Source organism: Talpa europaea (genome assembly GCF_964194135.1).
Source record: "Talpa europaea genome assembly, chromosome: 15".
NCBI lineage: Eukaryota > Metazoa > Chordata > Mammalia > Eulipotyphla > Talpidae > Talpa > Talpa europaea.
Genome location: NC_140083.1, coordinates 77374655 through 77397819, shown reverse-complemented (window position 1 = coordinate 77397819; position 23165 = coordinate 77374655). Strand labels below are relative to the sequence as shown.

Genomic DNA, 23165 nt, shown 5'->3' with positions numbered 1-23165 from the left:
CAGCCTTCCGCTCGGAGGGGCCCGTTGAATTCTGGGAGTTGTAGTCATACTCCGTTAAGAGAGGCTTTTTTTTTTTTTTTTTGTGACCCGAACTTGAAAGATGCCCAGTCACAAGAGAGAAGACGCTCGGCTCGCGTATCAGAGCCAGCCAATCCTCAGCCTACGGCCCGCTGACGTCTCCAGTAGCTAGGTAAATCCTGTCGGAGTCAGCCTTCTAGAGGTGGACCGTGCGCCCCTGGAGTCTGAGGTTGCGCTCGCCCAGGTGGTGGGGTTTCCGCCAGCGCAGGTAGGAGCCCAGCGGCAACGGGTATGGCAGGATTGGCCCAGGCCTCGGAGTGTGCGCGAGGGACAGAAAAATCTCTAATATTTACGGCCGGTATGTCACCTCCCGTCTTGCAAACGGAGTGATAAAGCCGGGAAGGGACAAGCACCTGCTGCTAGGAGCTTGGAGCGGCCGGGACTCTCTTGGATGGCTTTTCTTTTGAATTTTGTCTACGTTATGAGTGAAATTATATATGATACACTGCAGCATACATACTCACACATGCACTGAGCTGTGTCAACTCCTTTCTAGAAAACCATGCTTTTTTTTTGGTAGGTGGTCAATTGTGGAGTGAACAAATGTAGGCAAAAATTTTTTACTATCTAACAAAGTCGTAGCAACAGCTTAGGGAAAGAGCTGACTTTCTGCCGCTTCCTTGACCTCCTGGGCTGGCAGCTCTGATTCAGCCAGTGCCACCACCTGAGCTCAGCCACACCCGGGCTGACTGTACCCTCACTGACAGCTGCCCAATCCGGGCAAGAGTGGATTCTCAAGGGCTGCTGACTGGGTGGAGTCGCCCTCCCAGGTTGGTTAACGTCAGTCACGCTGGCCAGAGCCACAGTGCGCCAGGTGCTGCCACACAGCAAGCTGAGACCCCCTGCTGGAAGCGGCAGGAGCGTCACAGGCCCTTGGTGTCTATTTATAGCCAGAGGCCCAGGCTGCCACCCATGCTGGAGCAAGGCCAGTACAAAGTAAACTCTCCCTCCTCCCCCTCCTGTTCTTCCCTCACCCCAGGAGGAAGGCTATTTTTCATTCTTTTTCCTTCTCAGAGTTTTCTGATTCCAAGGTGTTGGTGCAGTCAATAGCTCTTTTGTTTTTTAAGGTTTGTTTATTTATGCATAGAAGAACTGGGGCGCAGGACAGAGGTGCAGGGGGTGAGAGGATTCACCAGAGACAGGGTGGGGAGCAGAATAGGCCGATCTACTGAAATACACTGCTGAGGAGAGCAGCGGGCGAGACAGGAGAGGTCTGCTGCACCATGTGGGTAGCTCCCTGACTGGGGATCCCACTCAGCAGTGACAGAGTGATAGCACTGAGGCAATATCTAGGCCAAAACCACTTGAGAAGGCCTTCAGATTACAAAGTAGAACTGGCCTCAGAATGTCAGGATCCACTAATATGGGGGCCTACCCACAATCACCCTCTGGGCCATTCTCTAGCCCCTTTGGCTCCACATGCAGGTGCTGGTTAGCTGCCTTGGTTGCTCTGGGGGCAGCTGAGAAAGAGGTACAGGGTTTGGAAAGAGGAAAGGGGTGAAGCCAAGGATATTCTGGGGGAGCACCCAATTCTCTCGCCTTCTAACACACACACACACTTACAAGGGAAAAAGGGCAAATACAAAGGTCACAGGGAGCAGACTGATCTGAGCCTGCTATGAAAAGGTGTAGCTCTGTCAGCAGATTAAGTTCCTGCTCCCCTAGGAGGGTGCTAGCGGGGAGGGTGAGAGAAGACTTTGAAAGGTCAAGCAGAGTAAGAGGACCTGGCAAAGAACTAGGAACTAGGAAGTCCCTGGGGAGAATGGCAAGCCCCAGGGCCAGAGATGCCAACCTGGCAGCGACGCTAGTGCCAGGACAGCCTGGGGGAGGGGAAAAGGGGATGACCAGAGGTTTTTGAGGACGCAGATGTTGCTAGGAGAAGGCAGTTGTTTGAGATCTTTGTATTTTGTTAACAAACACTGAGATCCATTGATGCTGTGTGGGGCCTGGCAGAGGTCAGAGCAAAGGGATCCCTGGGGCCTATGTCAGCCCAAAAGCCCAGGTCCCTCCCTGGCAGCCCTTGCTTTGCCCTCTAGTGGCTGGGGTCCTTTAGCTATTTAAGTGGGCTCAGGACAGGACTCCTGGTCTGAGAGCCAGCAGTGGGTGGTCCTTACCTTGCCGCCCTCTCCTTCCACCCTCCTTAAACACACACCCCCAAAGCAGTGCTGGGATTTGATTCTACCCCTTCCACAGGACAGAGAGAAAGCCCTACATCTGGAGAGGGACAAGACAACTCCATTTCAGGTGAGATGTGATGTCAAGCAGCTGCAGGCCTCTTGGTGTTTCAGGATTTCCAGACAGGAAGGTGGGCCCTTCAGCCTTCGGTCCGCCAGTGAAAAGTTAAGAAGAGTCTGCTTCATGGGGAATCTTGGAGATCCTAGTGGCCAGGCACCCCAAGCTTCTGCCTGTCTCCATTGGGGTGGAGAAGTTTGCTGGCCTGGTCCCTGGCCCTGCTCACTTATGTTCTGGGTGATTCTGCAGGCAGCGTATGAATTCACCCACAGGCTGGCCCTCATAGCACACCCTGTACACAGCCATGAACAGAGGAAACCTAGAGTGGGGCAGGAGATACCCAGCTTAGCCCAGCTACCCAATTCCCCACCCAACTTCTGTCCCTTTCTTCCCACTATCTCCCACCTTCAAGTTCAGGCAGACTCTGGCTCTTGATTTCCAGTAGCTGGGAATTTGGACTGCCTAGCCCTGGATTTTAGGGTCAGGTTGTTAACTATCCTATCATGTTGAGCTTGCCTTGCCATGAATTTTTTGTCCCAGCTGGGCAAGACAATGAGCCTCTCTGAGCCTCAGTATCAGCAACTGTAGAATGGAGCCAGTAGTACATAGTAGCACAGATGTGGTTGCGTGTTTGGTGAAGGTGCTCGGTCAATGCCAGTTTCCTCCATCCTCTTGCCTACATTACCCCTTAACCAGGAGACTTTACCCTGATCAGCCACCAGCTGATCTTCTGAACCTGTTTCACACTCTTTTATTTGAAATTCTTCTTAGACCAACAGAGCCCATCTGTCCCACTGTCACTGGGCGACCTGGAAAGGATCCACTTGACACAGAGGGCATCCTCACACCTCAGAACCAAGAATAGGCGTTAGGAGACAAGAATAGGATCGTGGGAGCAGCTTTGGATGGGGGTGATGGACAGAGAGGTGGAATAATCAGGTGAGCTTATTCCTGTCTCCCCAGAGTTCTATCCCTGGAGGAGATAAGGAGGTAAGGACAGAAGGGAGGCCATGCAGAGGGGCCCAAGCAACGTGGCACAAAGCGCACTGGCGTGGCAGGAGGTCAAAGATCACCAACTAGCTAGAAGACAGTGGGCCTAGATAGGTGCTCCCAAGCTCTCGTCTGTCTGTCTGTACACACAGACAACATTACCTGTAACCGCTTCCCGGGGTCAGGAAGGTCATGAATGGGAGAGGGATTCTGGCTGCGGTTCCCTCAGCCAGAGGGGCTGAGGCAGACACTTACTTGTCTACCAGACCCCTGTGCTGGAGGATGCTGTGTAGCTCCCGGGCTGTCTGGGGCCCCTGCAGTTTCTGCCCGTTCAGCATCTCTTTCTCCAGTTGCTCGATGGACTGTGAAGAAAACAAGATGGGCAAATGGAAACGGGAAAAGAGGTGGAGGTGTGAGGTGGAGGGTCTGGGACTCAGATGAAGGTGGCGTCTCGAGAGAAAAGAAAGGCTGGGCGTGTTCACAAGTCTTAATATTGGTGCTTAACAGGTGCCTTGAGCTAAGCTCCTCTACCTTAATGCCTGCAGGTCCCACCTCCATTCTCTCCAGGACCCACCTTTCCTGTTTTGGCGAAGGCCTCGGCCACCTTGCGGTTCCGCCCTCCATAGCAGGTAGTGATGAGGTCAGCAACACCGCAGCTCTCCAGGAAGGTCTCAGAGGACACAGGGCCACTGCAGAAGAGCTTGGCAAAGGCGATCATCTCCATGAGCCCCAGTCGGATCACCGCTGCCTTGGTGTTGTCGCCGAAGCCCAGGCCATCACAGAAGCCGGCACCTACAGCCACTATGTTCTTTGGGGAGTGGAAGTCACGGGTGAGAAAGAATCCCTCCTGGCAGGCACCACTTGTAGCCTCATCACCTACCTCATACTCTTTCCATCGGCCATGAGGTGCCCCCTGAATGAGCAAAGTGCGGTGGGGAGGCTCCTGAACTGTCTTCACCGTTTGGTTGTTTGACTTGCTGGATCCCCTTCTTCTACATGGGCCTGTGCTTCCTAGCCCCCCCCCGCCCAACCCCATTCTTCATCCTTGAGGCCATTTCCCGAAAACCACTCTTGTCTCCAGCTGGCTGTCCCCTCTCCATCCATGACTATCCCTGTTCTCGATCCCTGAGGTTCTGTCCAGGATCTATAGTTCTGACCATTATCTCTCAGGGTGTCCCGGATGTCTTGTCTCCAACTAGCCTGGGCACTGTCCCTTGGGCCCTTTCCTCCCCCTGGACTAGCCCCTGGAGTCAGGGAGAGGGATAGCCCACGAGGGGTTGAGGGAGAAAGGGCTGTCGGCCCAATGCCTGATAGGGACTAACCAGCAGACCTCTATGACCTTGGCCTTACTTCTGCAGCTCTTCCTGTGTGGGGGCCTCGGTGAGGAAGGGGAGCAACTGCCCAAGAGGGCAAGCAACCTTGCCTAGCTAAGCCAGGCCCTGCTTTGGGAACTCCCCAGCCTACGGCTGTCTCTGTGCCCCTCTCACCTTTAAGGCCCCGCAGATCTCTACTGTGTCCACCTCTTGCACCACCGTGATGCGGAAATTTGGTGTCTGCATCAGCTCCTTCAGAAGCTGTCCCTGAGCCAGGTTCTTGCAGCCTAAAGTGGGGGGGGGGGTCAAGGCTTTGTGGGGGGACTGTTCTTCCCTAAGCAGGACCTGTAATCCTTTCCCATGGGGTGTCCCAAGCTTCCCTCACCTCAGATGCTTGGGTTTTCTTCCTTGCCTGCCTTATGGGAAGAAGATGGTAAAAAGTATATGTTGGGGATGGGGGGGAGAGTGGGGATGGGAGGTAATCATAGCTGCGCTGTGTGTGGGGGTGGCGGAGCACTCACTGATGGGTGCTGGGTCACTCACCGATGGTTGTCTCACAGAACTTCTCATCAGCCACCTCGCTGGCGATGTTGGCTCCCATCAGCACACTCATAGGGATGCCAAGGCGTTCTGCGATCACTTCAGAGATGAGCTTCAGCCCGTTGGGGCCCTCGTCCACTCCCTGGGCACAAGATGGAGCTCAGGCCTGTGCCCTTTATGCCCAGCTGGGGGCTTCCCACCCAGAAATGCTGCACCTTCCAAGTGCGCTGTTCGTCACTGTCCCTCCCCCAAGGCCCTGCCCCATCCCAAGCCAGGCAAAGCCTGTGGCAGGGAGAGTAGACAGAGTGTGAAAACAAACCCCTCTGAAAACTCTCCTTCTGTATCCCCTCAGCCACCCGCCTCTCCAAAGCAGCATATCCCTTCCACATCCCTCAACAGTGCCTCATTCTCCAAATCAACCTCTGTCTTGGCCACTGCTCCAGACTATCTTTTCACGCTCTTTAAGCCAACCTGCTCTCATAACCCCCAGGCAGCCCCGTGACCCTCCTAGACTCCCAAAGACACCTCTTAGCCATTCCCAAACAACCTCCCCAACACCTCCTGCATCGGAATATTTCTCAAGACTCCCCAAAGCCACTCCTCTTCCCAGAAAACTTAGTCTACTTCTGTCATTTTCCTCACTTCACCCACTCTAAGCCCCATAACAGTGGCTGCATCCCACCCACTTAGAGGAGTCCCTGGCACCTTGATAAGAGATATGCCAATGGTGTCTGCCTTCAGGTTGCCCTTGAGCTGATCACAGATCTTGCCGATGAACTGATGGGGCACCACAAAGATCAGGATGTCAGCATCCGCTGCAGCCCGGACCACATCTGGGACCGCCACCTGTGGGGTGATCAGTGCTCATGGCCCTGATAAACTTCTCCTAGCTCCTGCGGAATCCCATTCAGGAGATCTCGGAGCCAAAGAGTGAGTCTGGTGGGGGGAATGGAAGGGCAGTTTGGGGACTGAGTCTGGCAGAGCTGAACTTGGAGGAATAAGACACTCTCTTCCCTCCCCCTAGCCGTCACTCCCTCTAGCTCCAGTTGTCCTGGGCTCTTGAGGACTCCTGGAAACCTCCTTCCAGCAGCCTCCTAGCCCTTGGCTGTGGGACAGTGAGAGAGGCCAAAAGAGGCCTGGGCTTGGCAGGAGAAAGAGGCCAAGTAAGATTTCATCACTCTACTCCTTCAGGCCCCCAACTGGGAAGTGAAAGCTCCGTCTTCCTGCCATCTTCCTGCTCCCCTTTCCAGGTGGGAGCAAGTCGCATGGATTCAACCAAACCTGAAGTCCAAGGAGCAGCATGTAAGTCTACTAGTGACCCAGTGAATGAGTAACAGGATTAAAGCCTGAGGCAGGTACTACCCAGATCTGGGCGCTGGAGAACCTGTCTTGGGTTGCCACAGAGACCAGCTTCCTTGTCCTCTCCCCCTCCCTGTGCTGTCTGCGAGCCCATAAGTAAGGGGGTGCAGTCAGGTTCTCCTCAGTCCTAGAAAATGCCCAAGGGAGCAGTTTGGTGGCAGTATCAGGCTACCCTGTGCCTGGAAGAACCCTCCTGTGGTGCACCCCAAATGTGGCACCTGACACACCTCCCTCTCAGTAGGTGGCACCCCTCCGCCTCCCTCTCCCTCCCTTGTGGGGTGTTGGAGCTCACCACATTGGGGGGCAGCTTGTGCCCTGGCAGGTATTTGACATTCTCATGCTGTGTGTTGATGATCTCGGTCAGCTTTCTGCCCCCGACATCTTCCTCAAATACCCACATGGTCACCCGTGGGTCAAAGCGTGCCAGCTGGGCTGCATTGTTGCCCACAATCTTGGCAATGGCTGAGCCCCTGGCAGGACGGGGAGCACAGAAAGTGGAGGAGCGGTGGTATGACTAGGGGGTGGGGGCTGAGGGGAGGGGGCAGTGCTGCACCTCAGGGTATCACCAGATTATTTATTCTCCATGTTCCTCATCAACCCCATCCCCATGACAATTTGTCCAGAGTGAAGGAGACATAGTCTACCTCACGCTTTGCTGCTGCAGAAGGGGAGCAACCTTCTGATCTCCTCCCCGACCCCCAAACCCAAGCAGCCTTGGGGCAGCACGCCTTCGCAGGCTCCCTTCCAGCAGAAAACAGGTGCGGCTGCCTGGGCCGGCCAGGGAGAGGTCTGGGCACCGCTGGTCCTGCGGGGGTGGGCTCAGGAGATCCGGCGCGTGCAAGAGCCCCGGGGAGCGTTTCCTACCCACGGGCTACCTCCTGCCCACTGAGCCTCCTCCGCTCCCCCCGCTGTGTACTTGGGGGTTGCTCCCCTCTCCCCCGGAGCTCTTAAACAGAGCTGCTTACCAATTGCCAGAGCCTACAATGCAGACTCTCTTGCCGGCCATGGTGCGCTTCTCTACTGGAGCCGGCTCTGTGCCACGCTCCCCGGCGCCTGCCGGCTGGGAGCTTTTAACTCCGCCACACGTGGGTGCAGCCAAGCCCCGCCCCGGGGTGGGTGGGGAGGCGGGCGCCAGGGGACCGAGTGTCTGGCAGAGTCAGGGGAAGAAAAAGAGAAGCAGGTGGGGAGCAGGGATGGGTCTGAGGCCGGGTCTCGCTCTCCCTCTTAGGCTTACTATAGGGTGACACTGGCACGCACCTTCCCTAGTCTCAGCTCAGTTTCTTGCTCGCCCACCCTCCCCCCCAGCAGAGGTTTCATTTTGAGGTCTGCCAAGAAAGGGCCCAGATAAGGACCAAGTGGCCCAGTCTCTTTCACTCCCTGATGTCCCCGCACTAGAAGCAGATACAGGAAGGCTTTCTTTTCAAAAGCAGGAATCGCTGTGTTTACCGCCCCCCCCAGGACCCCAAAAACTGCCATGTAGGTTGGTTTTTTTTTTTTTTTTTTAAATACTTGAAGGGCAGGTTTATTAGGGAAGGGATAAAACAGTAAGACACTTGCAGAGACACAGCAGGCAGGAAGAGCTGCCCCAGTAGGGACAGGTTTGCTAAGAGAGGCCTGCATGGTCGTAAGGCCGGTGGCCTTGACAGGTGACGGGCAGGCAGGAAGGCTGCTGCCCTGCAGAGGGGAGAGTTGGTGAAGAGAGGCACCTGCATAGTCACAGGTGGGCAGTGGAATTGTTGCTGTGAAGGTTGATTCTATAGCAGTAACAGAGACCACATGTCACTGGCCCTATATTAGCTCCTTGGGGCCTCCCTGGTAGATACTGAGGGAGTGGTAAGAGCAAGTAAGAGATGAGGGCCTGCTTTGGGGAGAACCCAGCCCAAGGATAAGAGATGCCAGGAACCCCAAGAGACAAGGTCACCTCAGGGCCTTGTTAGTGGGCTTCTCCTACCTGTAAAGGATCCCCACCTGAATGTCTTTCAGGGCGGGAGGATGAGAAAGGTCACAGTTAGAAGCGGTGATGCCAAGTGGCCTACAATTGCACTTTTGCAAACTGTGGGCTTAAGGAGGAAGAGGACAGGAGAGAAAAAGCAGCCAAAGTGCTGTCTTTCAGAGGCTTTGAGGTTTCTTCAGTCCTCTCTCTTGGGTTTCCAAGCTACCACACTGGAGGGTTTCTTGGGCAAGCCATAAAGGGGAAGCAGAGCAGGCCCTTCGGGCCTCCCTTGTGGCACAAGAGGTTAAGCGTCGGTACTATGAAGCTATCCGCAGCCACTGCAGCACAAGTTCAATCCCCGGACAGGCAGCTGACCCACATGGCACAGCAGACCTCTCCTGACTCGCCTGCTGCTCCCCTCAGCAGTGTATTTCAGTCAGTCTGCCTGTTCTGTTCCCCACCGTCTCAGGTGAGTCCTCTCACCCCCCACACCTCTGGCCTATACCTTTGTACCTCAGTCCCTGTATGCATAAATACATCTTAAAAAAAAAAAAAGAGGTCCTGAGGCAACTGTGACCTCTGAGGAGCTTGGTGGTCTCAAATGTGATTGAGTTGTGATTGAGTAGGGGGAAGAGCGACAGGGAGTAGAAGGCCCACATTCAGCAGCACAGAGCTCTACACTGCCCACACCATCTGTTTGACTAAAAGGGGGAGCTCTGGTTTCTAGACTGGAGAGTGAGGCAAGAGGTGCCCAGCATTCCAGCTGTCTGTGCCCCTTGGCCTAGAGGACAGGCAACACTGTGTACACATGCTGACCTCTTGGCTTGGCTGACTACTAAGTGGGTGTTTCTATTCCCTTGGGCCACTGTTGACCCATAATAGTGATAAGCACTGGGCCAGAAGGGAGTCTGTATACAACCACTGGGTCAGGGTTAAGTGGGCAGAAGGTCAAGACTGAGAAGAACTGGTTTTCTAAATTCTAGGGTTTGTTTAGGAAAAGCCCACCATCCTCCTAGGGAGTCCCCGTAGGGAAACATACACGAAATCAGTAGTTACCCTTAGGAAGAAAGCTGTACCTACTGCGGAGCCAGCCTCCCACAGGTGACTGGCACTGTGACAAAGGCACGAGTGCGAGGCTGCCAGTGGGGTGCATTAAGGTGAGAGAGGAGAAAGGATGCTTCGGTCCCCAGGGCATATGGAAACCCCAAAGAATGAATGAATTTCCCCCTGAATGTGTCCATCTCACTTTGCCACTACAATTACTTTCAGTGTGGAGACATTTATACAGGAACAGTGTGCAGACTCAAGCAGAATTGGCTAGTCACAGGTTATCGATACCACTAGAATTCTTTTCCCAAGAGCGAACTGTAGATTTGCTTAAAATTAAGAGGTTCATCAATTACTCATTATGCACGTGGTTAGCCTGAGTAAGAAAGGTGCCACTTCAATGTCGTCTTGTTGAGGTCGATTTTTTTCCACTCCAACCCCCAAGTTCCAGACTGGAAGGCCTTATATCCTCGAAGTGCTTGACTGCAGACAGGCAGTAGAGTGTTCTCATCCATGGAGGCGAAGGGTGTTGAACTACAACTTTAGCAGGTGGGCGCACTAGGTCCTAAACCCCCCTTTTGGGTAGAACCAAGCTAGATAACAGCACAAAGGAGGAGTAATTAGCCACCAAGTGGGAAGCAGGCACATCACGATGGCAACTGCAGCAGCATTTCATGCTTCTGCTAATGGGAATGCAAACTCTGCCAATGAGGGGGTTGTCCATTCATTGTATAACAGCCATTTCCACTCAGTTCTTAAGAACAAAAGTCTTAGAGCATTGAAAATGGAACCTTAAAAGAACAGCAGGCAGAGAGAACAAAAACGTCTTTAGCTGTGTAAGCCCTGGCCAGTGTCTAGACAGGAGCCCTGAGGAGAGGTGGAACTTCTTTAAAGACAGTGCCCTGGAGCCAGCGGGTTCCCTGGGGTGTTCAGGATGACACCGGACAAGATGACAGTGCCGTTGGCTTCTTTCTTAGTATCTTCCTAGCGGAAAGTGGGGACAAGATTCTAAGATCCCAATAATACTGACCCGTTCCTACCCCATGTTGACAGACCAGTAGGGTTGACCGAGCAAGCTCTAAAGTGAGAACCTGAGAGCTACAGGGTAGAAACCTTGTTTCCCACCATATCCCAGCACCTGGCGCCACAGCTGACACACAGCAGTGCTCGATGTTTGCCACATACAACGCACGCCATGAGCATGGTTAATGGAATTCGAGGAGAAAGAGGCAGGGACGCACTCTCCCCCAGTAGGGAGGGGGCCAATCCTTCGGAAGATTTTTATTAAAACTGGCTGACATTGATAAGGGGACAGTACAAAAAAAATTTTGGTCCATGAAAAAAAAAAAAACAATAATTCAGTTAATAAAAACAGTTATCTTCAACAGGGACGCTGCAGGAGTGCGGAGCTTCCTTCTCCGGGTTTCTGCCCCACGGACAGAGGCTGCCCAGTGTCACTGTGGGGAGAACCTTTCAAGGGAGGGAAGGGGCAGGGGCAGGAAGGGGAAGACGGGGAGAAAACCCTGCCAGCTCGTCTGGAACAGGCAGGGCTACAGGGCGGGGGGATGTGCTCGCAGGAGCCTGAGGAGGGGTGGGGAAGCAGGGGCTTTGTCAGTTCTGTGGGGTTAGAGCCCATGCTGAACGGAATCCCCCCTCTGCACCCGGCTGTCTCCCACCCTGCTGTGTTGAGTCTGCGAGCCTGGGATATGCTAACTCGGAGGTGATGTAACCTGGAAGAATCTGAGGCTCTCCTGGCAAGATGCAAAACCATCTCAGTTCCAAGGGGCCAAGATCCCAAGGTTCTGCTGCTACCTGAGGGGCCTGAAGCTTTGAGGGCAGGGGCTGGGGAGTCACAATCCTGTGAGGCAGGGGGAGGGAAGAGTCACAAACCCAACTCAGAGCTATACTCCAGCCCTAGGCGCTTTCACTCCTCAGTGCCCTAGAAGTCACCAGTGGGTGATAACTGGGCAGAAGGGACAGGAAGACAGGGATGGCCCAGGGATTTTACCCGTTTGATTTTAGGCCTGTTTCTCGATGAAGCAGTGGGGGAGACAGGCTGGAGTGAATGAGTGAGTCATACCTCCAAGCAATAGCAGAAAGAAACAGCCTCCACTGGCAATGATGGTACCCCAGGTTAGATCCCTGGGACTCCAAACAAGGAAAGGCTAGATTCCTCCACCCAAATGCCCGGGGTGAGGACACACAGGAGGGAATCCTAAGAGCAGCTGTAGAGAGCGTGCTGGGAGGGAGCAATACAGAACAAACTCCAATACTGATGTGGACCCCCGACCAGGGAGTAAGAGCAGCACTGAGATAGCAGGCCAATCCAGAGGGCTGCGACTGACCTGGGGCTCAGTGGTGCCCAAGAGCCAGGGATCCTTTAGCGCTAGAGGGCAACAAGTGAGGGAGAGTGCTCCAAACCTGTGGAGGGAAGGAAGGAAATTGGGTTCTGTTATCAGGAGAGCCAAGATCAACTAGCTTATAGAGAGCCCCCAGGCCTGAGAAGGGGCTAAAACTCCCAACTTCTGGGTCTCAGAGGGAATAGCTGGTCCCCTGAAGACCACTTGGCCTTAGGCCCAATCCTTTCTGAGCACTGATTACCACTACAGGTTCTCTCTACCACTATCTAGAGGTCCTATGTAGACCAGGGGAGGGTAGAGGCACACGGGAACTTTGTGGGGCAAAGGGAAGCTGGGGGTAGGAAGGGATGGGGTGGGAGAAGAGGGTATAGATGTCTTGTGAAACAGAAATGTGAGACCCTCTTCATTCTGGTGTTGTCCTTGAACCAACAGCATCCCCTGAAAGGCCCCAAGCAAGACCAAGGCAGGTGCTATGAGGCAGGCAGCACAGGGCCCAAATAGAGAATCGATGCAGCCAAATCAGGGCTGTGGGAGAGGCCCTATGTGTTTCGGATTCCCAGGGCTTGTTCTAATTCTTGTCGTCTCTGCTGCACCTAAAAAGAAAATAGTGGAAGGAGTGGAAAATGAGATATATTGAAAGCTGGTACCTAACATCACTGACCCGTCAGGGTTGCAAATCCTTTGTCCTTTGTCAGATTCCCGGGGCATCCAAGCGCTTACCTTGGAGTAGAAGTATCGGCACACGGCCTCTTGAGCCCAAGGCTGGAAGTAGAACTCAGCTCGGCGTTCTTCCTCGGGGTTACCCACCACATCTGTCATGGTCTGAGGGAGGCAGGAGGGAGAAGAGAGGACAGAATTATTTCCTTCCTTCACAACTGTTACTGTACCCCTCTTCCCTCCAAAAGATGTCAGGCTCCTAAACCCCTAGTACCTATGAACCTGGCCTTATTTGGAATCAGGATCTATGCAGATCATCAGGTTAAGAGAGGGTCATTAGGGTGGGTCTAATCCAATAGAAGGCGGGTGTCGTTATAGAGGGGAAACGTGGGCAGACAGATGCTCACAGAGACAACAGTGTGAAGACCGAGGATGCCCTCTATACTCCTAGAAATGCCTGAGGCCATGGGAAGCTAGGAAGCTAGGAGATGGGCCTGGAAGATTGTCCCTCACAGCCCTCAGAAGGAACCAATACCGGCTTCTTGATTTCAGACTTCCAGCCTCCAAAACAACGAGACGATTTATTTCTGCTGTTTAAGCCACCCAGTTGATGGAAATTTACAGTGGCAACCCTCGCAAACTTCCAAAGTCACCTCCTGATAACAGGAAGTCACATCTGCTCAGGGATCCATTTAGATAGCCCCTGCCCCTGGCTCCACTGCTCAGCCTCTCTATGTAACGGCAGTCACAGCCACCACGGAGAGCAGAGAGCATTTTCATATATTTTGTGCTCTTTCCTATCTACTTGACTGAGCTTATGGTGCTCCCCTCTCTGTGAAATACCTCCAATCTCCAATTTTCCAGAGAGCCTTCCCCAGCTATTCTAGCCTCAGCCCACTCCCTTCTCCTATGAATTATCTTATTGGAACTGGTGAGTTCCTAAAATGTCTTAGCATGGTTTACTACTTTTATTTTTTATTCCTTTTTTTTTTTTTAAAGATTTATTTTATTTTGGTCCCTTACTTTCCCTCTGGCTCTTTCACCAGACAATACAGAAACAAAGCACATGTGTGCCTCGCTGACCCAAGTCCCTCTGCACCTTTCCTAGGTCCTTTACCTTGAGGTCGCGGCACTGAGACTGAAGCCAGTCGTTGATGAAACCCTGAGGGTCTCTGGCAAAGCTCAGCATGAACTCCCGCTGGGTCTTCAGCTGATTGATAGTTTCTATTGTCTCATGGATCTGTAAGGAAGACAGCAACTCATAAAATTTCCGAATTGGGGCAAAGCAGAAATACATGGCAGACAGTGTCTGACATCTTCATGGGCCACCACTGACCCAGGTACAGGGTGCGCCTCAGAAATGACACCACTGCCCAAAGCCCCAACTGCTCTGGCACTGGGCAATTCTTTCAGCAGGGACTTTCTCGTCTCCATATCCCCTACCTAAGGTAAGTTTTCCTTTTAGTTTACACAGTGTCCACTGTGGATGAAGCTACATGGTAAATCCTGAATCCCGAGCACAAACGGGTTCCACTGTTCCCACACAGAAAAGAGGTGGTGCAGAGGGCTGCTCAAAGGCTGTGCTTCCTGGATTTTGTTCTCTGCCCTCTTCTCATTCTCCATACTCTTTCTGGCAATTTCATCAACTTGTATGTCTTCCATTACCACTGGTAAGATAATGAACTCCCCGTCTGCAGACCGGATTCATTTTCCGAATGCCAACCTATCTGCTTGATATCTCATGGCACCGTAAACTCTCCGAAACAAAATTCATTACCTGACACGTGCTTCTCCTCTCGCTTCCCAACCCAAGTGAAAACTACCACCCACCCGAGTTAGATACTTGAGAGTCCACATGATGCCTCCTTCTCGCCTTGCCCCACAATGCCCACCAAACTAGTCTACATCCCTTCAATTCCTCTTTGACACCTCTCAGATCTAGTTACTCCCACTCTCGCTGTCAGTACCATTAAGTTAAGACCATGTATCTTACATGTGTTAGGGCACCAGCCTCCTAACTGGGTTTCCTGGCCTCAAATCTGCCCCTCTTACAATTCTTTCTTCATCATTCTAAGTGCAAATAACATCAGTCCCTCCAATCTTGGGGATGGCGTGTGAAAGCTGCTTCATGATTAGGCTCTTGCTTTCCTATCAATTTCCTTTCCCAAAACTTGCCAGCCCCTCAGGCACCTTTAGCTGTATCTATCTAGCACTTGTATTTCTTGAACACGCCCAACTGGCCTCTCTCATCTATGCACATTTACATACTGTTTCCTCCTTCTGGGTCTTCTGCCTCCCACACCCCTAACCACCACTCTCCTTTCTCCTTTTTTTTTTAAACTCCCCCTCTCTTCTTCAAGATTTAGTTGAGGCATCAACTAAATTGTTTGACAATGTGTACGATCACAGAAACCATAGGTGTAGCCATCACCATGTTTTTATGTGCCAGACACAGTGTCCTAACTTTACACAGTGTCTCATCTAGCAACCTTATAAAAAATAGGATTTAGAGTACATATCTACTATTAGGTCTCTATTTCACAGGTCAGCTACTGAGGCTCAAAACTTTCAAAAGGTATGGCCAGAATCAGAACTCATGTATATCTGGCTCCAACAAGCGCCGAGCACAGTACTTGGCATACACTGGCTGTCATTATATTTTGAATACCAATAATCAAAAGCAGCCTAGAACGGTGATAGAAGGTTGGTGATATCCAAACTACTAGGGCAGAGACCCTACCTTGTTGTCTAGAGTAGCAATCTCCTGCTGGCTGGCAGTAGACAGCAGAAAAGAATTCATCTGAGTCTTCAAGGTATCATCCACTTCCACATCAATGTCATAACAAGCTGTCTTTTTCTGATCATTTGGGTCAACACTGGGGAGGAAAGCAAAGAGGCCTGGTGAAAGGCCTGTCCTCTAAGACCTAATTACAGGGTCAAAAACATGGCCCAGAATGAAGAGAAAGGGGTTGATTACAAAAGGGCACAAAAGAACTGGGTGTGACAGAAAGGTTTTGTATCTTCTGTGCACTGATGGCTAAGTGGTAAATACATTTGCTGAAAGTCATCAAGTTATACTTTAAATGGGTGTGATCTATTGTATATAAACCTCAATAAAGCTGATTTATTTTTAAGTTAGGGGCAAAATCTTAAAGAGCAGAAAAAATAACCAATGATGAGTTTCTGCCTCCCTATAGGAAACCACTACTGCAATCTCTTATCTTTCTTCCTGTTAAAATTGACCCTATAAATAAATAAATAAATAAATAATTGAGGGGCCTCCCTGGTGGCGCAAGGGATTAAGCACAGCACTACAAAGCAATCCACAGCCTCTGCAGCACATGTTCCATCCCCAGCCGACCAGGGAGCAACCCACATGGCGAAGCAGACCTCTCCTGTCTCGCCCGCTACTCCCTTCAGCAGTGTATTTCAGTCAGTCTGCCTGTTCTGTACCCCACTCTGTCTCTGGTGAATCCTCTTAACCCCGCATCTCTGGCCTGTACCCCAGCTCTTGTATGCATAAGTAAATAAATCTTTAAAAAGAAAAAAAAAGAAAGAAAACATACCCCACAACACAGAAAGATTAAAAAATGATTTAATTTAGCAGACACTACCTGCTCCCTTGCAGGGTATTTCAGTAAATCTGCTTTTCTGTTTAAAAAAAAAAAGACTAAATTTTATGCACAGGAGTACATCACAGACCAGCTTCTAATGGCCTATTGCATAAACTGTAGGAGTTATGATTAACTGAGTCATAGTTCAGAATCTAAAGAAAAGAAGGGTCTTTTCGGAATTGCATAGAAAAGGGGAAAGAAGGCAAAGATATAAAATATCCCACCACAGAAACATGCTGCTTTGAGAAATAAGTGCCCTCCTTCAATCCTTATCTGCCTAGAAATGCCTCTTTCACCCATCTTCAGTACAAAAAAGTTGAAGGGAGTGGATTTGGAATCTCAGATTGGAAAGTCCTAACATCCAGAGACCAAACATCCAGAGAAGAGGTGGTAGCCTACTGCTGGTGCCACAAAAGATGGTAACAACTGCCTTCAAAGGAGGAAAGGAAAAAAGCTCTGATTTGTAGCATTTGCCAATTTCTGTGGTTTAAATATTTCCAACAAATATGTCACTGTTGGAGACTTGGGGGAGGTATGTATTATAACACATCATTAGGTAGTTATTTCCACCACACTGTTGTAACAGACATAAGTAACCTCAAAAAATAAATACCAGTAAAATAATTAGGGGATGAGTTTTGTGTATACAGTACCTTCTTTTTTAATGGAATGTTATTCAGTTCTAAGTTTCTATAACTTAATTTTAAATAATGGCTCTTTAATAATAATGTTTGCAAAATTCCTGCAAATCTGACAATTGCCTCCTACAAGCTGGTACTAACCAGCTCCAGCACAGCACTGTGTCCTATACACACGTTTACCTGATAACATGATTAATAATGATGGGCTCTGGTGGCATAAGCAAAGCATGGAGCCGTTGAGGGATCTCTGAAAACTTCATACGTTGTGATTCAAAGATCTGCAGAGAAGAGAAGTGGCTAAGAAGTTGGCATTTTGAGCACTAGTCCCCCATCAGACTCTAGCAAAAAACAGGTCCTTTTCTTACCTGCTGGAGGTACTTGTCACAGATGACAAACTCTCGTTCATGAGGGTCCTGGAGCTTATGCGTCTTAATATATTGCCACAGTGCTTGGATGATCACTGGACGGGTCTGGGTATGGATACCCAAGAGCCGGGCCAGGCGAGGGTCTAATTTAAACTGGGGCGGCTGCAGAGAACCAAAGATTATAGAGATGAAGATAGTGACCTCAGTCTGTATTCATTTTGGGGTGCTTAGCATGACCATACCGTCAAGCTGTAGTATTATAGTACTTTTTTCTGGGTCAGAAAAATATAAGGAGGAACTCAAGAATGATTAAGCTCCCACCCTAAAGTCTGGTGGCAAATTATCCACAACTTTGTTTAAACCTTTTAATGTGAGACTGCTGATGTGACGTGGCAGTGAATATTGGATCCCCTCACAGTACCACAGAATACCTGGTAATCCAGCATCAGCAGGACAGTACACCGGACGTTCACATCTCCTGGCCGCTTCACCTGGAAGCCATCTGTCTCCTGGGTAGTGGCGGTCCTGTGCCACTACAGAGAGGAAGATGTCAGGGGGTGCTCTCCCAGAGGAAGAGCTGGGGCGGGAGGGAAGAACTTCTGTAACGACTGAATATTCAACTTTGATTACTGAGGCTATTAGAGAAGAGCAATAGCATGAAACATTTTAAAAGATGGTGCATGGGTCTGGGATTACTGTCTGTGTATAAGTGGATCAATCTTTTAAATCTGTTTAACATCACACTTAAATTAGTCTGCATTTCCAGTGATCAACTTATTCACAAAATGGACAATATGTATCTATATCATAAAATACGTAGCTACTGTTTATTGAATACTTACTATATGTGAGATTATTCTAAGACATTTACTTGGGTCGTCTCATTGAATTCCTACAACATCCATACACGATAGGCAAAGTGAAACCTTCTTCACAGATGAGAACACTAATGCTTAGAAGAGTAAAGTGACTTGCTGAAGGCAAACAGCTAAATAAGTGGTGGAACTGAAATTTGAACTTGTGTGACTGATTACAGTCCATGTGTTTAGCCACTATGCTCTACTGCTGTAAGTTAAATATATTTACAAATTGCTACTGATTCTATGACTTACTTCCCTTATTAGATGATAAAGACCTTCCCATGTCTCTTAGTGGTTGAGGTTAAAGGGCTGCAGCTACACTAGCAACGAAAGGAGCAGGTGAAGTTCGCTTGGAGAACTGGACTATCTCATTATGGTTTTGATCGTATCTCAAGAACAGTGTAGTTACATCACCTTCAGAAAACTGTGTCATGGTAAAGGATTTCTATGCTTTGGAATGTGAATTGAAACAGAGCATGGACCCAAAAGAAGTCCCAGCTCTATAAAGGTAACCTTGGCAAGTTAACCTCCTTAAACTATAGCAACTGCTATGCTACCAGGTAAAAGCATGAAAGGCATGTGGATATCTATGCCTCATCATTACTAAAAAGCATGATGCAAAGATGGCCTGGTAGGTATTAAGAGGCCTCCACTAGAAACTCCCTTGAAAGTAGGCGCAGCAAACAGGACTGAAACATGTAAAAGTTGGATAAATTAGGCTGCAAGAGCTTTTGGGTCCAAATAGCATAAGAACTAAACAAAGCTAGTGCCACCTGGAGATCAGTGTGTAGACTGCAGTAGTGGTACTGGATACCTGGGGGGTAACCCTTTGTTTATACCTCCCCACACGCTAGACATTAAATGTTGGTTCCCAGGTCCATCACATCGAGACAAAGTCTAGAAGGCAGAACTACTCACTTCTACCAGATGGTTGTCTGGACCATACAGGTCTTTGTCCAGTTCGATCACCAAGGACTTAAAAAAGGAAGAGAACTTCCTCTTTTGTTTGGTGGCATCATATTTGGACAAGGCAGACTAGAAGAGAGAAGAGAGATCATATTAGAAAAGGCCAGAAGAAAATTCTCCAACAAAAAGTCCCATAAAAAGGAAACCTACAACAGCAAAGGGAAAAAACTAAAAAACTGAGTATCGCTTAGGAAATAGCAAGGTCTCTGTGATTAATAAACAAGTCATGGTAGCTACAGCACCCTGAAGAAGTAGCCCATAACATACACAGGGTCACTGACTTACCTACCTCATTTCCCAAGGGGAAATGACGCAGATTAAGCCAAAGCATTGCACAGAATAAAGTGAGAGTGAACGGAGAAAAGTCTTACTTTAGAGGAGAAATGAGTCAGGCAATAAGCAGCCAAACAAAACCAGTTTTATTTATTTTTTAAACCAGTTTTATTTGGATGGAATGACAGCACCAGCAGGTGGACTGGACCTATATTGAAGAGGCTCTGACACTGAAAAATGGATTAAAATTAGCTTGCTTGTGAACAGCTAAAAATAGAGACCCAGAGAGGGTAGGGGAATGAAAGGTGAGCTTCCCCAAGGAGCTTCTGGGGTGGGAAGTTTAGGGGCTATCACCTGTCAGCTGATGCACCCCATGAAGCAATGAAGAACCTGTCACTTAAACTGTGAGATGTCTCCATTGAAAGTAAGGGAAATGAGCCTCCTTGGTGGTACAAGGGGTTAAGTCTCAACACCATGAAGCTATCGACACCCACTGCCACATGAGTTCAATCCCAGGCCAGGGAGGTGACCCACATGGCGCAGCAGACCTCTCCAGTCTTGCCTGCTGCTCCCCTCAGCAGTGTATTTCAGTAGAACCCCCCTGTTCTGCTCCCCACACTGTCTCTGGTGAATCCTCTCACCCCCCGCACCTCTGATCTATACCCAGTTCTTGTGTGCATAAATAAAAATAAATCTTAAAAAAAAAAAAAAAAGGAAGAAGAAAAAAGGGCCTCCCCGGTGGCGCAGTGGTTGAGTGCTGGGTTGTGAAGCTGCCCGCAGCCTCTGTGGCACCAGTTCGATCCCCAGCTGCTCCCTGGCCACCAGAGGAGGGTCCCGCATGGCGCGCAGACCTCTCCTGCCGCCCGCTGCTCCCCTCAGCAGTGTACTTCGGTCCTTCTGCCTGCTCTGCTCCCTGCTCTGGCTCTGGTGAATTCTCTCACCCTCCCACGCTTCTGACTGTACCCAGTGCTTGTATGAATGAATGAATGAATAAATAAATAAATAAATCTTTAAAAAAAAAAAAAAGAAGAAAAAAAGAAAGGGAGAAGGAGATGTCACAGTTGAAGTCAAGTACCTCAATAACTCAGAGAAGAAATAATGGCTGCAAATGGTAAGTGCAAACTCAGTTGATTTAATAAAGAAAAGAAGAAATCGCAAGCGAATTATCTGCAGATACTGCTAAATCCAATGGCCAGCAGCATCAGGAGGAAGGTAAACAACAAATCAAGTCCCAGGACAATAAGGTTCTTGATATGAGACCACAGTGAGGGCCAAGCCCCGGGAGCCAGACACAAAGAACCATTGTCTCTCAGTGCATGGAACACAGTGACTCTCTCCCTGCTGTCCCCAACAGGAGCTGTGAGCACCAGCCAGGCTTCCTGCCAACCAGACAACACTGCTCATTCCCAGCAGCTCCCACCCTAGACGCCCACCACAGTGGACCTTGAACTCACATCCTCCAGGAGCCGTCCTTCTACCCGAAGCTCCCAGGAAGCCACCGTCCCTTCCCCATCCTCGGCATCTGACTTAGCCGGATTGAAAGTGTTAGAAATGAAAATTCGCAGCTTCCGTTTTTGCTGAGGGAAGGCAGAAACAAAATTGATGGTGGGGATTCAGTAGTTTGATGCTGACAACAAGGGTCTCCCCAAACCCTAAAATTACTCCTAACAGTGTAGCTACTGTTTACCCAGTGCCTGGGGTGGATGCATTAATCTAGTACCGGCCACCGGCCTGAATACAAGTGCAGACACCAGGATACCAGGTGGACAGTCATACAAGTGCCAGTTTCCCACGGTGGCAGAACAGTTATAGCAAAAACATGGGCAGGGTATATTTCTGGTGCAAGAGAGATCAGCCCCTCCCCTTTGCTGTTCTGTTCTTATGCTTCTAATATAATTCTCAGTTTGTAGGCGGAAGGGAGAGATGTAATTTAAATGCCAAAGAGAGCTGTGCTGTGCCTTTGATTTCCCATTCTAGGCCTGCTGAGGTTCGAGTCCTCTCCTTTGGCTCTCTGCCTAGCATTCGTTCTTTCGTGTTACCTTGATGGGACGTTTTAAGGCTTCCTGGATATCTAGCCGTTTCCTCATGATAGTCTGGTCCAGTTTCCTTTCAAATGCCAAGAGGTCCATATAGGCCTGGGATTCCGGTACCAGCTCACGAATCTTAGGAACAGCAAGATAGCATTGGGATCCAGAACTGAGTATCTCTGTTCTCAAAGTCACCACACTCTCAAGAAGACCTACCACCCAGACTCACCCTTTGAGGTAGAATTTTGTCAGCCATCTTCTTTTTCTTTGCACTGTTCAGAATAAACACTGTTATCAGGTTGGGATGGAACTAGTCAGAACATGATGAGGGCTGTCAGCACCTTCATTTACAGTAAAGTGAAGGAAGTATGAATCAAGACACCTTTCCCCACCCCCTTACCCCTGCCTCCCTCCCCATCCCCACCACCTCCTCCCATCACATGAGGAGTTCTCAAGAATGAGCACTGCATGCTCACAAAGCACCACCTCTTCTTGGTTTAGGTACTCCCACCACCTGTGTCCTCACAGATCCCCCTCCCTCAACCCCACCCCACGGGTCCTCTTACTTGTGGTTTCGGTTTTGGACCGCCTGCTGCTGGACCTGCTGGATCTGCTGAGGCGCAGGTCTCTTGCGGGACTGGTCCATTCCTGACTGGGCCAGGCCAGGTCGGACTGAAGGGTTTCCCCCATAGCCAGGGGGTCCCATGGAAGGTCCCTGAGGTGTCATTCGGCTGCCTGGCAGCATACCTGGTCTCTACGGAGGGGAGAGGACCCAGAAATGTCATGGCCTCCTCTATTAATCCCATCAAGAAAGGGATAGCAGGAGGGGGGGGAAGCCCAAGTTCTTTGACTGAAACAGGCTGGAGGGTGAGGTGAAGGACAATGGGAGGAGAGCCCTCTGGCACTTGAAACACAGACTACTGGAGCTTCCTCTGCTCCTGTCCTGGTTCCATAGGAGAACACGGCACAAAGGCCACGAGACAGCCAGCTTGTACTTAAATTCTCCCCCGTCTATTTTGTATGAGCCTTAGTTCCATCTCCTCTGGCTCCCCGTCTACTCGGTGCTGCCAGCTACTTAGAACCGAACTCATCTGCCACGACACCTTCTGTGCTCCTCTGGGCACTGGGGCGGCCCGAGCCCTGGTGCCCTCCAGCCTCGCTGATCCACCCAGACCACTTCATCCCGGCCCTGCGCCCCGACCCCCGGGGAAACAATGCCCCGGGCGCAGGTGGGGATGCTGCCTCCCCGCCCTCCCTCCGCGCCGACCCCCGCGCCCTCCCCAGCCCAGGCCCGGTCCCTCCCCGAGTCCCTCCTCCTCCCCCCACCCGGCCGCTCACGGGCGCCCGCCGGCCCCGCCCCCGCCCGCGCGCCCCTCCTCCTGCCCCGCTCACCGGATAGGCCGCTCCCGGCATCGGGGAGCGGTACAGCCCTTGCCCCGGCGCCGGGCCCATCCGCACCGGAGGCCCCGGAGTCCCGCCCGGGCCCATGGCAGCCGCCGCGCCCGCCCCTCCTGACGCTCCGGCGCTGCCGCTCGGAGCCACAGACTGGAAGCCCGCCCGGGCCGCCATCTTCCCCGGAGCCGCCGCTGCAGCTGCACAAAGAACCGGAAGCGGAACTCCCCCGGCCCCCCGCGCGCCCCCCGCGCGCCCGCCTGTCCGCCCGGCCGGCCGGCCGGCCCGGGAGGCTGAGGGCAGCGAGACTGCGGGCTAGAGGGGGGCAACTAGCGGGAAGAGCGCGCTGACCACTCCCTCCCGCCTTCTGGGTCCGGGAGGGAAAACCATAGAGAGGAGCTCTGGGCTAGAGAGGCCCCGCGAGCGGGCGCCCCCAGGCCGACGGGAGGAAGACGGTGACCTGGAAACCGGGCGCCCCAACCCAAGCCTGTGATGAGAGGTGCTGGAGTGCTGCTGCT

At 51.1% G+C, this 23165-nt stretch overlaps 2 protein-coding genes across 4 annotated transcripts; both read right to left on the bottom strand.

Annotated features, from left to right (window-relative positions):
• Positions 1-2532: 2532 nt before the first annotated feature.
• On the bottom strand, positions 2533-7553 carry GPD1 (glycerol-3-phosphate dehydrogenase 1; the record flags this gene model as incomplete). The annotated part of the gene is made up of 8 exons (XM_084256121.1): positions 7478-7553; positions 6805-6982; positions 5859-5999; positions 5157-5295; positions 4788-4900; positions 3875-4108; positions 3556-3662; positions 2533-2629 (listed from the first exon to the last, which is right to left on the bottom strand). The coding sequence occupies exons 1-8, from the start codon at positions 7516-7518 to the stop codon at positions 2533-2535; spliced, it is 1050 nt and encodes a 349-aa protein (XP_084112247.1). The 5' UTR covers positions 7519-7553.
• A 4838-nt stretch (positions 7554-12391) lies between these two features.
• SMARCD1 (SWI/SNF related BAF chromatin remodeling complex subunit D1) lies at positions 12392-22824 on the bottom strand (the record flags this gene model as incomplete). Of its 3 annotated transcripts, XM_084255152.1 has the most annotated exons (13): positions 12392-12445; positions 12573-12674; positions 13627-13749; positions 15250-15385; positions 16945-17042; positions 17130-17291; positions 17561-17662; positions 18908-19024; positions 20683-20805; positions 21268-21390; positions 21485-21527; positions 21822-22009; positions 22648-22824. In XM_084255152.1, 13 exons carry the CDS (start codon positions 22822-22824, stop codon positions 12392-12394), a joined length of 1548 nt encoding a protein of 515 aa, XP_084111278.1. The 3 variants fall into 3 exon arrangements, with proteins under 3 accessions (XP_084111278.1, XP_084111280.1, XP_084111279.1); XM_084255154.1 differs by lacking the exon at positions 13627-13749; XM_084255153.1 differs by lacking the exon at positions 18908-19024.
• Positions 22825-23165: the final 341 nt, after the last annotated feature.